At 50.6% G+C, this 15018-nt stretch overlaps 5 protein-coding genes across 5 annotated transcripts; 3 read left to right on the forward strand and 2 right to left on the reverse strand.

The window, feature by feature from the left end:
• The first annotated feature begins 1879 nt into the window (after nucleotides 1-1879).
• PV10_07675 (uncharacterized protein) lies at nucleotides 1880-4372 on the forward strand. Its single transcript, XM_016372606.1, has 3 exons — nucleotides 1880-3088; nucleotides 3139-3238; nucleotides 3295-4372. The coding sequence occupies exons 1-3, from the start codon at nucleotides 2760-2762 to the stop codon at nucleotides 4024-4026; spliced, it is 1161 nt and encodes a 386-aa protein (XP_016221938.1). The 5' UTR covers nucleotides 1880-2759; the 3' UTR covers nucleotides 4027-4372.
• Nucleotides 4364-6153, reverse strand: PV10_07676 (uncharacterized protein; the record flags this gene model as incomplete). The annotated part of the gene is made up of 4 exons (XM_016372607.1): nucleotides 4364-4618; nucleotides 4684-4865; nucleotides 4975-5804; nucleotides 5861-6153. 4 exons carry the CDS (start codon nucleotides 6151-6153, stop codon nucleotides 4364-4366), a joined length of 1560 nt encoding a protein of 519 aa, XP_016221939.1.
• Nucleotides 6154-6845: 692 nt separating this feature from the next.
• PV10_07677 (uncharacterized protein) lies at nucleotides 6846-9226 on the forward strand. The gene is made up of 4 exons (XM_016372608.1): nucleotides 6846-7483; nucleotides 7567-7747; nucleotides 7826-7932; nucleotides 7985-9226. The coding sequence occupies exons 1-4, from the start codon at nucleotides 6858-6860 to the stop codon at nucleotides 8835-8837; spliced, it is 1767 nt and encodes a 588-aa protein (XP_016221940.1). The 5' UTR covers nucleotides 6846-6857; the 3' UTR covers nucleotides 8838-9226.
• PV10_07678 (uncharacterized protein) lies at nucleotides 7288-11419 on the reverse strand. Its single transcript, XM_016372609.1, has 2 exons — nucleotides 11328-11419; nucleotides 7288-11263 (listed from the first exon to the last, which is right to left on the reverse strand). The coding sequence occupies exon 2, from the start codon at nucleotides 11088-11090 to the stop codon at nucleotides 8844-8846; it is 2247 nt and encodes a 748-aa protein (XP_016221941.1). The 5' UTR covers nucleotides 11091-11263; nucleotides 11328-11419; the 3' UTR covers nucleotides 7288-8843.
• A 200-nt stretch (nucleotides 11420-11619) lies between these two features.
• On the forward strand, nucleotides 11620-14714 carry PV10_07679 (ATP-dependent RNA helicase dbp2). Its single transcript, XM_016372610.1, has 4 exons — nucleotides 11620-11934; nucleotides 12058-13157; nucleotides 13211-13918; nucleotides 13972-14714. The coding sequence occupies exons 1-3, from the start codon at nucleotides 11864-11866 to the stop codon at nucleotides 13444-13446; spliced, it is 1407 nt and encodes a 468-aa protein (XP_016221942.1). The 5' UTR covers nucleotides 11620-11863; the 3' UTR covers nucleotides 13447-13918; nucleotides 13972-14714.
• The last annotated feature ends 304 nt before the right edge of the window (nucleotides 14715-15018 follow it).

The following is a 15018-nucleotide window of genomic DNA, read 5'->3' on the forward strand; positions in this document are numbered from 1 at the left end:
GTGAAACGCATCCTGCAGGTAGGGTTGCTTAGAGGGTTTAGATGTCTTGGATTAAGCAGACAACAAGAAGAAAAAGAATAGCGTGATAGGTTTAGTTTTGTACTTTCTCAGTACGTCCGCCTCTCAAGGGGAATTGTTACAAGGGAGAATAAGTGTACAACAAGTAGTGTTTGTCGAAATGCTGCAAGGGACCATGGATCCCCCGTGTCATCATTAATATCCCTAATGCAGGTACCTGGTGCGCCAATGCTCGCCTGGTGAGTTGAGCTATTGAGACTGGCTCGTGGACGATGTGGAACAATCCACGGCGAGAGATTACACTTTCTATTCCAACCCTTCAGAAAGTCAGTCACTTTAGTCAGGAGAGCAGTGCCACGTTGGCGGAGATGTCTACGGAGGTAAGGAATACAAGATAACCAGACTCATTAACCTGATCTGGGAACCACGTTGTCTTGTCATAGTGAAGGATCCATAAAGAGTACACTTCAAAAAACCACTAGTCATTCAGCTAACGCTTTCGAAGTCGCATTTCTCATGATCTAGACAAATTGATGTATAGACTATGTTAAATCAAGTCCTCATATCTACTGTCGGAGGATGTTCAGAGAATGTTTCGGAACGGGGCGTTCTCGCAAATACGTGCATATGAATAGTTCCTACGAGTACTCGCGGGTGGCTGAATTGCCTCGAAACGAACGCCCAATTATCGGCCCGCCGCGGTTGGCTGTTGCCAACTCCGCAAACAACAGATGTTGGATCCGAACTCGCCTGAATCTTACCTATCGACGCCGAGGCAAAGGGGCGTGCAAGGTTATCAAACGCCCAGAAGACGAAATTGCGCCAGTCCTATGGGCCCCGCCCACTCAGGCCTTATGCCAGAGCGATACCTAAATGCGACAGCTAACTGATATAGTGCCTCTTGGAAATTTCTTCTATTCGTGCAGCAATCCTCAGGGATGGATGGGATGGATTCCTCAGACACGGGATGACTTTAGTGAGGATACTGTTATCCAGGTCTGGTAAGGTACCGAATGGCAGTGCAGAAATTGCTATTCACCATGAAAGTAATTCTTCACCCTCTTGATTGCCCCTCGATTCACTCGAGTTAATCCAGAATCCCACAATTGCGGAGACAATGCCCAAAGTTACACTAGCCACGCCGTTGTGCGTGAGGCCTCCCAACTTCTCAACACGCAGATCTCGGATAGGTACTCAGTAATACAGTAGCCAGACTCCGCAATTGTCTCGACCCTTGTGCGACACGTTGTTACCAGGTGACTGACAAGATCATCCTTGTGCGAGGTCAAAATCTCGGCCCCTGATTAATAAAAAGTCATTGCATCGCGTGGGTTCTGACAGGTGTGGCGAAGAGGGTTTTTCTCTGACAGGTACTCCTCACGAACCGTTGGGTTTCGGGAGCATCTGGGATGATCCTGAGGTCAATCCTTACTCCGTAGGTGCAGCTGTAGTTCCAACGCTGATGAGCATGGCGCAAGGCAGCGGGACACCTTTTGATCAACCCACCCGCACAATCCGCACTAATCATTCTCAAAAGTCTTCACCTGCGCCAGATGCTGGACGTGCAGAAAGAGCTTGCCCCACCTGGAAAGGCCCGTGGCCATCAAAGTTTAGGTCGACCTCGACACTAAACGGCTTCTGGTGTCTTGGGAGCTCGCAATGTTTTTGCACAGAGCCAACAAAAGCTACTCCATACTGTCCTCACCCAGGCTGGAAAAGCAGCGAAGGACCTGGCCTTGGTTACACCTTTTTCACGTGACAGGTTTTTTCTTTTTCTTTTCAAAAAGATGAGCAACATCCCCGTACTCAAATCCTGATGCTCGGCGTGCTTGGAAGCGATGCATGAGCCCAGAGACTCGGGTAAAGACCCAGCAGGCCCAAGTGGCATGCAGACCTGCAAGCTACAAATAAACGACCAAGATGACAGACTGCACGAGGACAGGGCTCGAGGTTAGCTCGCCGGTCGCCACCAACAAGATGGATCTTCAAAGTGGGGTCGGTTTTTCCCAGTCCTTCTTGTCCGCATATCTCTCAATCGAAGGCCATAGCACCATTCACCCCACCTCGGGCACCATGCTTGTCCTCTCAGGCTCCAGGCACAGTCTCGGTACTACTGTACGAGTGCCTGGGAGACCAAGACGCCTCGAACCCAATCCAAAGGGACCACAGTATGAAATATGTCCGGCATCGGGTGATCGCTAGCACTATCCTCACATCCGTAAAAAAAGGCAACTTGGCTAACACGGATCAAGGGTTCGCTCGAAACAACTCTAGTGGAATCGCATAGTGGCACAATTTTTCTTGTGTCGACGATATGCAGTTGTAACACCGGACCTAGGTCGAGTCTCTAGTCCTTAGGTCTGAACGGAAAGACTGTTCCTGAAAATCCCCTGCCTTCCTATGTTGTTATCGACAGGGACATATGCATGCTCTTGTTCAAGACGTTCCCTCCGAACCACGATTGACGCCCTTCTGAGCATTAGCTTCATTCCTTGCCCTTGGACCCCGGACAGCCGAAGGCTTGGAAAATCGATCGGTGTTCCAGTCTTCCAAGTTCAACTTCTAGCCTCAACATTTGCATACCTGACAGAAAACCCATATCACCAGCGCTTCCTCTGATAATGCTGTCTCGTCTCCTTGAGCGAGCTGCAAGCACCGCTGTGATTTCACATCTCGAATTCGCATACTCGTCCTGATTGCTGACCTGCCGACGTCGGTGAGAGTGGTCCACCGTCGCAAACATGTCTTCCTCTCAGAACTATGTCACCGAGGCCATGCTTCTCAGGACGTCCTACGCCATGATCGCCACCACCTCCTTCGTCTTCCTCCTCAGAGCAGCAGCAAGGATCTGGCAGCCTAAGCGTCTCGGGGCTGAAGATTATATCCTTTTGCTGGCATATCTTTTCTTCCTCACAACCGCCATACTGTACGTGGTGGTGACGCCGGCGATGTATCGGGTCACCAATGCAACCACGGGTATAATCCCCATGTATGCCACCATCTTGGAAGATAGCATGCTGCTCATCAGAATCTTTTTCGCCAACACAATGATCTTCTGGTTCACTCTATGGTATGTATAGGGGCTATCCTCTTCTCTCCACAAATGCTCACTTTATCCAGGACCGTCAAGTTCGCTTTCCTCGCACTCTACTATCGATTGATGACAGGAATTAAGAGATACATGCAGCTGTGGTGGGCTGTTCTAATTTTCTGCGTCGTGGTATGTCGTCTGATGGCCCCAAACCCCGATCCATCCTGCTGATTGACTCGTTTCAGACTCTTATTGGCTGCGTAGTCACCAATTTGACCTCTTGCTCCAGTATGCATGCATGGTTTACCCCTGGAGAGTGTACCACTCCTCGCGATGTCCGGGCCCAAATCGCCTCGCTGTACTATGCCTATGCTGTCGATGTCATTACTGATCTTATGATCATGTTCCTTCCTATCGGGTTGATCTGGAAGCTCCAGCGGCCCAAGCTTCAGAAGATTGGCATGGGTGTATTGTTTGGCATCGGTTGGATTTGCATTGCTATGGCCACTGTCCGCGTCGTTCAGATCGGTTCCAGAGCCGGCAACAACTCGACGCCATCGTCGTCCTGGTTGGCACTCTGGGCCATCATCGAGTGTGCCATTGCTGTCATTGTCGGTTGTGGACCAGGTCTATACTCAACGGCCAAAGATGTCAAGACCACTCGTGCCCAGACATATGGAAGTGGTCGGAACGGTTACGCCGGCCGTTACACTTGGCAGAGTGAAGGGTATCAAAGGCAAAAGAGTGCATCCCGCAGAGATGTGGAGATGGTGGGCATGTCAAGCAACATTTCGGAGGAAGGCTATGCGAAACGTGACCGCAAGAGCATCGACGCCCTGGACTACCACGGCGACCCTGAAACGAGCAGCCGCGAAGGGTTGACAGTCGACGCCGGCACGATTCAAGTCAAGCAGACGGTCGAAGTCAGCGAAGTCGACACCACAGGAGGCAATAAAGGCCGCGGTTATGGGTGGTGATTGCACTTGCAATGACTGAGGCGAGTGCTTGATAGCCCCTTGTACATTTCTTGCTATCAATGCGGATCTCGGCCCTCCCCTCTCGTGCAGGCATGTACAATGAAGCTGATGACCTGACGTGTGCGACGTACACTACTGTCAAAAACACACAAAATTGTTTAAACGCATTAAATGAGGAGTTTATAAGGAAAAATTTGTTCTGCCGTGGCTCCTTTCTCGTCAGGAGGGAAGCTTGATTTTGGAATGAATAGCTCTAGCGAGGGAGGTGTCTTGAGCTGTCAAAGCGAGTGCCACATTATTAAATAGACAGTTTTCTCCGCGTCAATTTTACATCATGCTACACACGTACTCGGGTCTTCTCATCTTGGTCTTGAGTTCTGGCCAGGGCATATGACTTGAACTTCCTTGCTGGCACTTGTTTGATGAACAACTCGTCGAGCATCTCGTAGGAGAGGCCGGAGGATTCCGGCTGGAAGTACCAAAGATAGCCAATGGAGAAGACGGAGATACCGCCAAAGATGAAGGTGACTTTAGCTCCAAGGTTTGCTTTGTTAGGGTTGAAGAGGTAAGGTAGAACAAAGCCCCACATGGTCTGTGTTAGCGGTCAGTAAGTAAGGGACTTTGCGAACAGCCAACATGGCACCTCTGTGAACTCACAAACAACGAGCTCTGGAGAGCAATAGAGATGGATGCTGTCTTGGCTCGGAGTCGCGGAGTGGCTATCTCGGTGAGGATAGAGAAAGCTGTGGCGCCGATGGTGGCATTGTAAATAAAACAATAGAGCAGCAGCAGGGCGATTGTGCCTTTGATAGCCCCTGGTGTCGCAGCTATAGCCAAGCCTATATTTCAAAGTTAGTACGTGCGGCAGATCATCGAATGATAAGCGTCGACAGTGTGCCACATGTTGGCTGGGGCGTCGAAGAGGGCGTGAGGGAGTTAACTACGCACCGCCAGTCACCATAAGGAGGGTCGTAAGGATGATCATCCCCCAGAACGTTAGCGGTCGCCTGCCGAGGCGGTCCACCAGAAACCAAGAACAAACATTGCCAGAGCCAGACAGCACTTGCTGAGCAATGAAAAGCCGAAAGCTCGCTGCTGTGCTATAGCCTGCAAGCTGTTGGTAGTAGGTGCTATAAGAAGCCACAAACGCAACACCAGAAAAGGTCTGAATAGTCAAAGGCATGGCTGACACCACAGTCCGCCGCAAATTCGAACGCTGGAAACATTCTGCATAGGTCGCTCCAGAGGTCTCCTCTTTGGTTTTTGCCAATACTCTTCTGATCTCCGATGCACGTGCTTCAGCATCTACGACATAACCTAGCCGGGACAATGCGTGAATTGCTCGGTCGTTCTGGTCTTGGTTGATCAACCACCAAGGAGATTCCGGCATGAAAGGGAGAAATATCAATGCAACGGCAACAAAGCCATAACTCGATATGAATGCCGTGCGGTACGCCCACCGAGTGGACTGATCTCCCGTGTAGGCCACCATGATCGCGGCCGAGAACGAGCCCAGGATAAGCGCGATTGGAGCGGCAGCGGTCAAGATACCGCGAAGTCGTAACGGTGTGATTTCGCCAATATACGTCATGCACAACGTGTTCACAGCCCCAGTAGAAAACCCTCCCACGAGTCTTCCGCCAAAGAACACCGGATTCGTGGTCGCCACGGTTTCCAGAGTAATGGACAGGATCCTGAAGCTGAGGACAAGTCCTAGGGCAGGTCGACGGCCGATCTTGTCAGCGGTCCATGCGACAGATATCGCGCCCATAACTGCGCTGCATCGCATCGGCTGCTTTAGTATTTCATCAGATGAATCATTGCCAGTACTTACGCTGCTTGTGGAGCGCCATAGTATGCAGCCTGCCAGTACGCTGGCAATACGTATTTGCCGTCAAAAGGGTCCCCGAAATCGTGCCTAAACTGCGGAATGCCGAGCACAGAGCTTCCCGTCGTCTTACCATAATTGTTGGCGAGGGTACACCAGAGCGCGTAGATACACCAAACTACTGCCCAGGTGTGCTTGTGTTTACGTTTGCCCAGCACCCTGAACATCGATTTCGAATCTGATGACGTCTTCGCCGGTGTCGTGGACACAACCTCGACCGTGATTTTTGGCTTGTCCATGTCGATTTTATTGCTGATGAAGCGCTTGACAAGGAGAAGAGCTTGAAAGAGAGCTGGGGCAGCTGCTCATAGCATACATCGATCGGGATCTTCATTACTGATCGCACATGGATCTTCTACTCTACGCTAATGCAAAAAAGAACTTGGTGATTAATCATCCTCTTGTTTCCGCTGGTTGGCTGGCATAGGCAAGGAGCCAATCCCTGAACGACCAACCACGGGCTATCTACAACAATTCCTTGATGGGAAATCAGGTAATAACTCTGTTCTCCACGGACGACAGGCAAATGAAACCGCATGTAGAAAGATGTTCGAGATTGCGCTAGTGGCTGCTTCACGATTGCTTAAGCGATATGCTCTTCCAACCATTAAGCTGTGGGCGAACAAAGTTGTCCGCGACTAATGACCCGTAACTCTGCCTGGCCGTTACGTCGATTTCCATTTCTAGTACAGGGCCTAGAATCGGTTCTAGTGGATGAGAGCCGAGATGCCTTAGCGATGCTTGGCTAGAGGACAAGCCAGGTAAGCTCAAGTCGGTGCCACTACTTAGAGATGGGGCGGGACAAGTCATCAGAGTTTGAGGAGGGGCACCAACCAGCTGAAACAGCGATTGTACCCATTGAAGACCGAGTCGACAATGCCGATATAAATGCGCATCAGCGCTGTCTCAGTTTCGTGACCGTTTGGCGACATCCTGGGACACGATGTCGCCCAAACGTGCGCGTCCACCACTCTTGTTCATTACCCAGGGTCCCAACACCTTTGGAGCCCAGCCCACGTCGGACGACGCTTTTGCCATAGCGTCTCATATTACCTCTCGTTACAACCGTTGGAGCAAGGTGAACCGCAAATCGCTGTCGCTTGACTCCACCACCAGGGCCATCTTAAGCAGAGAGACCTCCTTCAGTCATCCCATCCAACCTGGCCGATCTAAAGAGCCTCAAATCAAAGACGAAGACGACCAAGGGACAGTCTCAATTATCAATGATATCAATGTGGTCCAGTGGCACGGCTCTGTAAAGGAAGACGAAGAAGATGGCCAAACGGTATGTAAACCGTGGACGATAGCAAGGAGAGAGTTTGAACAGTGGGTTAATGCTCGTCTTGTGGAACCGGGAACTCAATTCTTGGACCCCTTTTCCAACAGCAATTACGATAGTGAAGTTAGGGCAAGTTTGTACTTCTATCTCAAAGTCATCCAACCATTTGCGACGCACTTGATCCCGGATTGGCAGTGGATAGACAATTTACCCCAGATTCAATCCTCTCCTCTGCTTGCCTATGCATTGGCTACCTATACGACGGTTTTCAAATCGGGAATGCTCAAAGGGTGAGTCATGACTCCAATGAGGAGCACTGCGACCCACATTCTGGAAGCGCTCAACGTGCTGACACACCACCTTTCCTGAACAGGGGCCCTGGTGTTGTGATTCCTCCGCTGCCAGCCAGAGGGTCACCGTCGGTCTGGCCTATTCCTCCGTGGCTACGTTTGCACACTAGATGCCTTGCGGAGCTGAACGCGCTCTTGAGCCGCAACGCAAGCATCGTCGACGACTCGTGCTACCAAGCTATTTTATTTCTGTACAGACTTTCAGTGAGTATGCTCTTCATCGTTGCAATCGGATTTTGAGTTGGCGTTACATGTTTTGGGGCGGTCAGTTGATTGCGATAGGTCCTCCTGGCAGATGGAGAGACTGGCAGGATGCATTATCAAGCTTTGAGACAAATAACAGCACTCAAAGGCATTGATGAGAGGGTCTTGGAGAAGGAAATGACAGTGCAAGTGCACCACAAGCAACAAGCATCGAGATTGGGACTGACCTCCGGCCAGGTCGAGAGTCAACATCATAGGATCATTTCTCCATCACGATTCGGTCTTTTTCGTCCGCTATACGAACGACAATGACCCAGGACAGTCAAAGGAGGTTGTCGAGCTGGACAGAAAGCTGTGGTCATGCGATCGTGAATGGTATAGTCACCGTGCATGTCTGGCCGGGCGAGAGCTCGCATGGCGTGCTGAAAGTCCGAGCGCCAATCTCCTTTCCCACAGCGCCATCGCGATTCACCGTATGGACCCCGGAAGTTGGGAACTAACCGAGACCGAATTTTCAGAGATCAGGCGTTGTTATCAGATCGCCATCTTCTTCTGGGTTTATCTTAATGCCATCAGCTTCAACACGAGTGCTCCGGTTATTCGCACAAACGTGGTCGAATTGAAGGATCGACTGTGTAATATGAATCTCCAAATGATGAGCTCGCGTTGCTATACGACATTGTTGAATGTCTTGATCGTGGGTACCAATGCATCTCGAGGTCAGCCAGATCGTTGGTGGTTCATAGACCAAATCATCAAGCTATATCCACAACTGGAGCACCTCGACAACATATTTCAGTCCTTGGCAGAGTTTTATGACCCGCTTTCGGTCAACTTTAATGTTCTCGAGGACATCTGGGACGACATATGCCGAGCGAAAAGACGTTCACGGCTCGAGAACACGGTCGATCACAAATTTCAAGTACAAGCCACTCGACCAATCATGCATACTCGTCCCACAACATATAGACCTGATCTCACAAAGCGATACGTCAGGGTCGAAATCCATGACGACGGCACCAATTCAGCAGAGGAAATGCTTTATTTAGGGTTTGAAGATGTTAAAAAAGATGCCCATCTAGGCGTGTGACCCAAGTCAGATTTGAGCAGAGTAATCTGTGTTCCAAAAGTCGACGACGTCAAAATCGAAGAGTGTCTCAGAAAACGGATTGAATGTTTGCTGGGCCATGAATGCTTCCAAGTCGGGTACGGGTGGCTCTGGATTCATGTTCATCCTTGGTGGAGGCATCGAGTGGTCGGGCTTGGAAGAAGTTTCTGGAGTGTCGACCATCGACTCGGGAGTCAGCTGAATGACTTGTCCCAACATCAGATTCTCGTGTAGTCTCGCAATCCGATCAGCAGTTTGCTGTGCCAAAACCTCTGTCGATGGCGATTCCGGCAAGACTTTGCGTGCGAGGCCGGCGGCACTTGACCCAATCCAAAATTCATAGAAACCTTGCCCCAGCCTTCCTATTCGAGACTCTAGAACCCCTAACCCTTCCATCGTAAGTTCTAAGGCCTTTTCCGGGTCCAGATTCAAGCTGGTGTGGCTAGAATGAGAGATGCAGACGCAGTGGGATGCGGCCAAACACGCACGGAACAAGACTTCTGAGAAGTTGCAGAAGGCCAATGCGCGGTTCAGAGGCATGCGGACGTACATCTTCAGTGTTGTCAATGCGGCGTCCTGTCGTGCGGCATGTGAGTAGAAGTTTCTTGCAGGTGTGTCGTTGGAATGCCTATCAAAACCCTGATGGATGAGCATGATGTACTCATAAAGTATCAATTTGGACAGGTCTTGTGCAACGACAGCAGACGACTTGTCTTTCCATAAAGGGAGTCGTTGGAGGGCTTCTCTTAGTCTCTGGTCGTAGTCCAAGGCCATCTCAATGTCTAGACCAAACCGTACGCTGTTGATGCGTGTCAATATCTCTATACGAAGTGGCAGTGTCTGCTGAGCTAGATATAAAAAGGAAGTCCTGGTGGGGTCAGTCAACTCTCTGGGTGCTGGTAGTTCTTGCATATCAGGATCGAGGTCCTCATCGTGGATGTTGATTGGCGGCAAGCAGTCCCACTCATATGGTTGTACCCCTGGACATAGGCCACGATCGAGCGAAGCTTGTAATTCAACCTCGACAATGGTGTACCACAAGCGCCGGCGCATCTCTTGGTCAAAGACCGAAATGGAGGCACGTTGGAAACTAGGTTCACGATGCAGTCCAGCCGCCATGGCTGATCGCAAGACTTGTCCTGCCAATGTCCATTCTCGCTTGACTTTGACACGGTTCAACCGTTTGGCGATGAGAAGTAACACCCACACCTGGAAATTGTCCAAAGTCACGTGCTTGTGGCTTTGTTGCTCATGCCACAGCCCACAGATGTCAATCCATTCCACAGCGGCATGATGAGCAGCAGAGCTGCGTCCGATGAAGCCTGAAGGGCCACCGGGGACAACAGAGTTGACACAGGCACATACAAGGAGCAACTGGACCAAAAAGGAGGGAGAGGTGCTTTCAGGAGATTTCCAGAATTCCTTGTAACGTTGGAAGAAGGTGGGACTATGGAGGACGCGGTAAGTTGTCTCAAAATTGGAAAAGTATTCCTGGACGAGAGCATCGCACCGAGTAGGTTCGGGCACCAGTCTCAGTAACGCAGCTAGGTCAGGGAGGGTTGGATGGTGGTTCTGGGAATGTCTTTTCTTTTTCCAGACCGCTCTTGATTTCTCCAGGGCAGGAACCCGGGTCAGGACTTCTTTGGCAAAATTAGATAGCTGGTCGGAATGCGAAAGGATATTGGCGGCATGACTAGGACCATAGTATTTGGTTTTGAGGCCCTTTCCCCGGAATAAGATTGGCTTTTGGTCTGGCGAAAATGCGACAGGCAAAGAGGTCCTAGCAAGTCGAGGAAAGTCTGGCTCGGAAGTGAGGTGAGCTGGCGGCAATCGTCCTGTAGGTGAACTTCGCACGCAGTTCTCCAGCCATTCTATTCGCTTCTGTAACTGCAGCGCAGACTGAGCTGGTGAACGCGCAGCTGATGGTGCTATAACGGCGCCAGTTTGCTGCACTGGCGCTGGGGTTTGCTGAGCAGCATCCTTAGACTGAGCATGCCAAGCAGTAGCTTCGTCTGTCCACGAAGAGACTGATTGCTCTCGAGGGCGACTTTGACTTGCATCTGAGGGAGTGGGGAGTGTATCTGTTGATTTGGTGACGCCAGTATATGGCACATAGTCACAAGCAACTTCGCCTTTCTGACATCGGACACAGGTTGGAAAGGTTCGATCACACCGGACCTTGCGACGACGACAGGCGACACATGACAAGGCTAGGCGGCGGCGTTTCGCTCCCATAATGACAAAGCCAAGATATATGGCTGTACCCTATTTGACTCCCGGATGCACTCTCGTACGGGATCCAGCTTGGTGAGGGTCGTGGACACCAGCAACGGACAGAAGAACTCTTTAGTCCTGCGTGATACAGGCATCCAGAAGACTGTAACGTTCGCTGTAGAGTTTTCCCCCGTCTGAGATCACAGGTCAGATATTCAAGCGATTTTGATGTGCATACGTGAAACTCGACAAACCCACCAAGAATACGGTCTGGATTCGTAGGTACTCCGTAGGAAGACGCTGATGCCTGGCAGACTGTTGATCCTCCTCGGGCTCGGTCGTATCTGTCGGCTTTATTCAGTACGAGCGAGATTCGACGTCATTGAACGCCGGGAGGAGAGTGGATTAGAAAGGACTCTCGGTATACCTGCCTTTAGTGTCAGATCACGTGGAACTGGTCGCGCCTTCCTTGTCGATTTGGTGCATTCAGTCTTGGCATTAGGCTGCTCCTGCGGCAAATTCAGTCTCTGCAGAACCTTCTCTGCCGCTCCAAAATTTCACCCTCTCTTCTGCCGTCTTCGCCTCTTTGCCTCTTCACCATCCTCTCCATCTCGCTTTTCTCATCACCTTCCATCATTTCTGAAGGGTTTCATCCTCGCCGCTCTCTCTACCATCCTTTACTTCTCGAATACTCGGGCTCGTCGATTCTTCAGACCTCTGAACAACGTCTTCTCTTTTCTCTTTGTTTTCTTCTTAATCCAATCTCTCTCTAACCCGCCAAACTGGCTCCAGACATGTCTTACGGCGGTGGCTACGGAGGTAGCTACGGTGGCTCGCGCGGCGGCGACTACGGAAATTCTAACGGGTAAGTTCTCTAGAATGATCGTGCTGCAATGTTGACCTATCTCCACCTTTTTTCTCTTCGTCACCCCCGGGGTCTTCCCGACCCATCATCTCCTATCAGAATAGCACCTAATCAGTCTTATAGATACTACAATGGTCACTCCAATTCCCACGGCGGCGGCTATGGCGGCGGTTACGGCGGCTCGAATGGCTACTCTGGCGGCGGTGGTGACAAAATGTCTCAACTGGGCGCAGGGCTTAGGACTCAAACTTGGGATCTCGCCACACTTCCCAAATTTGAGAAGTCTTTCTACAAGGAAGATCCTGCTGTCACTGCTCGGTCGCAGCGTGAGGTCGACGAGTTCCGCAAGGCCAAAGAAATCACAGTCCAAGGTCGCAACGTTCCTCGCCCTGTCGAAACATTCGACGAGGCCGCTTTTCCAGGATATGTGATGTCTGAGGTCAAAGCCCAGGGATTCCCCAACCCTACCGCTATTCAGTCCCAAGGCTGGCCCATGGCTTTGTCAGGACGTGATGTGGTCGGAATTGCAGAAACTGGGTCCGGCAAGACTCTCACCTACTGCCTTCCTGCAATTGTTCACATCAATGCTCAACCACTACTCGCTCCTGGCGATGGCCCCATCGTCCTTGTACTCGCCCCTACTCGAGAACTCGCTGTCCAGATCCAGCAAGAGATTACAAAATTCGGCAAGTCATCCCGCATTCGAAATACCTGTGTCTACGGTGGTGTTCCCAAGGGCGGTCAAATCAGAGACCTTGCCCGCGGTGTCGAAGTGTGCATCGCAACTCCAGGACGTCTCATCGACATGCTGGAAGCCGGCAAGACCAATCTGCGACGTGTAACATATCTGGTTCTTGACGAGGCTGACCGCATGTTGGACATGGGTTTTGAGCCTCAGATTCGCAAAATCATTGGTCAAATTCGCCCAGACCGTCAGACTTGTATGTGGTCTGCAACATGGCCCAAAGAAGTGCGACAACTTGCATCCGACTTCCTCAACGATTTCATCCAGGTCAATATCGGATCTATGGATCTCTCTGCTAACCATCGCATCACCCAAATTGTGGAGGTTGTGTCTGAGTTTGAGAAGAGAGACCGTATGACCAAGCATCTCGAACAGATCATGGAAGACCGCAACAATAAGGTGCTCATATTTACTGGCACCAAGCGTGTAGCGGACGACATTACTCGATTCCTTCGCCAAGATGGTTGGCCCGCGCTTTGTAAGTCCTCAGTCCACCATAAATCATCGAAGTATTACTAATTCGGACCTCAGCTATTCACGGTGACAAGCAACAAAATGAACGAGATTGGGTCCTCAACGAGTTCAAGACTGGCAAGAGCCCAGTCATGGTTGCTACGGATGTCGCATCCCGTGGTATTGGTATGATTGAAAAACCACTCCCCTCTCCCCCTTCCCACCCCTCTAAATGTGTTATGTTACATGTTTTACCATTGCCGTCGTGTGATTTGAACCGCGCTCTTCTCTCGTTACGCTTCGATACTGCGTAATCTGTCCAGGCTCTGCGTTCTCATAGGTCCTGACCTAGGAAATCTCGATTGGCGTTTGCAGTTTGCCAGGACACAGCATATTTGACCACCACCTTGCATAGCATTTGCGAGTAGGTTGTGGGATCCTTACTTGACCATTCAAGCTGCAAATCCAGGATTTTCTCCCCAGGACCGTAGACAATTGCCAACTTTCCCCGGACATGGACATGGACATTGGCCATCTCAAAAGGATAATGCTCCGAGTACCTGAGAGAGAGATTGCTTCTCCGCTCACACGACCACACATGGTCCCCAACGACTCGTAAGATTCCATAGGCTTTGTCATGCTAACCCTTACTTCAAGATGTTCGAGACATTACTCATGTTTTCAACTATGATTATCCCAACAACTCGGAAGATTATGTTCACCGTATCGGTCGAACTGGCCGAGCTGGACGAAAAGGAACGGCTATCACCTTGTTCACCACTGACAGTAAGTCCTCTCTCTCCAGCTCTTGTATGTACCGAGACTAATCCAAGCAATAGATGCCAAGCAAGCCCGGGACCTCGTTTCCATCTTGCAAGAGTCCAAGCAGAACATCGACCCCCGTCTCGCAGAGATGGCTCGATACTCTGGTGGTGGCGGCGGCCGTGGCTACGGAGGCCGCGGTGGTTATCGTGGCCGCGGCGGCGGTGGTGGCTTCACCTCGTCCAACTCTGCACCTCTCGGACGAAGCCGCTGGTAAACGTGCCCTCAGTACACTTGCTACCGTTAACCTGCCCCTGGCGACTCGTGTTATCCTGATTTTGCCACATCTCTTTGCTGCAAGATATCACAATAGACTTTTGCATTGTCTTTACCGGTTGGGGCGTTTTAGGGGGGAAATGACAGAAAGATAGAGGTCGGTTTTTGGTCCGGACGGATTGTACATCGAGCTGTGAGCTCGCGAGGGTGTACACCGTTTCGGAAGCTCTTGATGTTGGTCCGGTGTGGACGTGAGCATCCACGCGAACGCGTGTCGGGAGAGATGCCTTGATACTGAACGCATGAAGACAGGAGCGTATCATACAACAATAGACACAGAAGCTCATTGTGCTTCGAATGAGTTCCAGCAATGCTTGATGAAAAATCATACAACCTGAATCGCTCGCTCGCCCCACACCTCCACAATAGAGGCAACATGGTGCCTTTTTCCTCTCCGTTGTGACATGTGCTAGATGTGATGGAGTGTCATTAGCTGAGGAGATAGCTTGCAAGAAAGAGGTAAATGAAATGATAGATTGGGCTTAGTAACGGGTGGTCAGGTTCTATCAGACTTGATTAAAATCACCGTCCTAAGAAGTTGGTTTCTGTTGGATGTATAGACTGGCAGTCCCAATATGTATTTGACCAAGAATCAATTCGATAATGGCTTTTTATGATGTGATGCCGTAGACTAAAGTATCCCAGCCCTTATACGTTAGCTTTCAAGCATGTGCCGAACTAATGACCTCTGCTCAGTATCTAGCCATTTGGTGGCATGTCATCGGCTGTGACACTCTAGAAGCTGTTTTGAAGCTGTTTTAAAGCTGTTGTGGATTAAAACCCTGTGG

This window comes from Exophiala mesophila (genome assembly GCF_000836275.1).
Source record: "Exophiala mesophila strain CBS 40295 unplaced genomic scaffold supercont1.5, whole genome shotgun sequence".
NCBI classification, from domain to species: domain Eukaryota; kingdom Fungi; phylum Ascomycota; class Eurotiomycetes; order Chaetothyriales; family Herpotrichiellaceae; genus Exophiala; species Exophiala mesophila.

Excerpts from the sequence above, each read along its gene's own strand:
- PV10_07675 (XM_016372606.1), top strand. The coding sequence starts at position 2,760 with ATGTCTTCCTCTCAGAACTATGTCACCGAGGCCATGCTTCTCAGGACG. Across the intron at positions 3,089-3,138 it reads ATCTTCTGGTTCACTCTATG|GACCGTCAAGTTCGCTTTCC; the intron begins GTATGTATAGGG and ends CACTTTATCCAG. Across the intron at positions 3,239-3,294 it reads TTCTAATTTTCTGCGTCGTG|ACTCTTATTGGCTGCGTAGT; the intron begins GTATGTCGTCTG and ends GACTCGTTTCAG.
- PV10_07677 (XM_016372608.1), top strand. The coding sequence starts at position 6,858 with ATGTCGCCCAAACGTGCGCGTCCACCACTCTTGTTCATTACCCAGGGT. Across the intron at positions 7,484-7,566 it reads AAATCGGGAATGCTCAAAGG|GGGCCCTGGTGTTGTGATTC; the intron begins GTGAGTCATGAC and ends TTTCCTGAACAG. Across the intron at positions 7,748-7,825 it reads TATTTCTGTACAGACTTTCA|GTCCTCCTGGCAGATGGAGA; the intron begins GTGAGTATGCTC and ends TGATTGCGATAG.
- PV10_07678 (XM_016372609.1), bottom strand. The coding sequence starts at position 11,090 with ATGGGAGCGAAACGCCGCCGCCTAGCCTTGTCATGTGTCGCCTGTCGT.
- PV10_07679 (XM_016372610.1), top strand. The coding sequence starts at position 11,864 with ATGTCTTACGGCGGTGGCTACGGAGGTAGCTACGGTGGCTCGCGCGGC. Across the intron at positions 11,935-12,057 it reads GACTACGGAAATTCTAACGG|ATACTACAATGGTCACTCCA; the intron begins GTAAGTTCTCTA and ends TCAGTCTTATAG. Across the intron at positions 13,158-13,210 it reads AGATGGTTGGCCCGCGCTTT|CTATTCACGGTGACAAGCAA; the intron begins GTAAGTCCTCAG and ends TTCGGACCTCAG.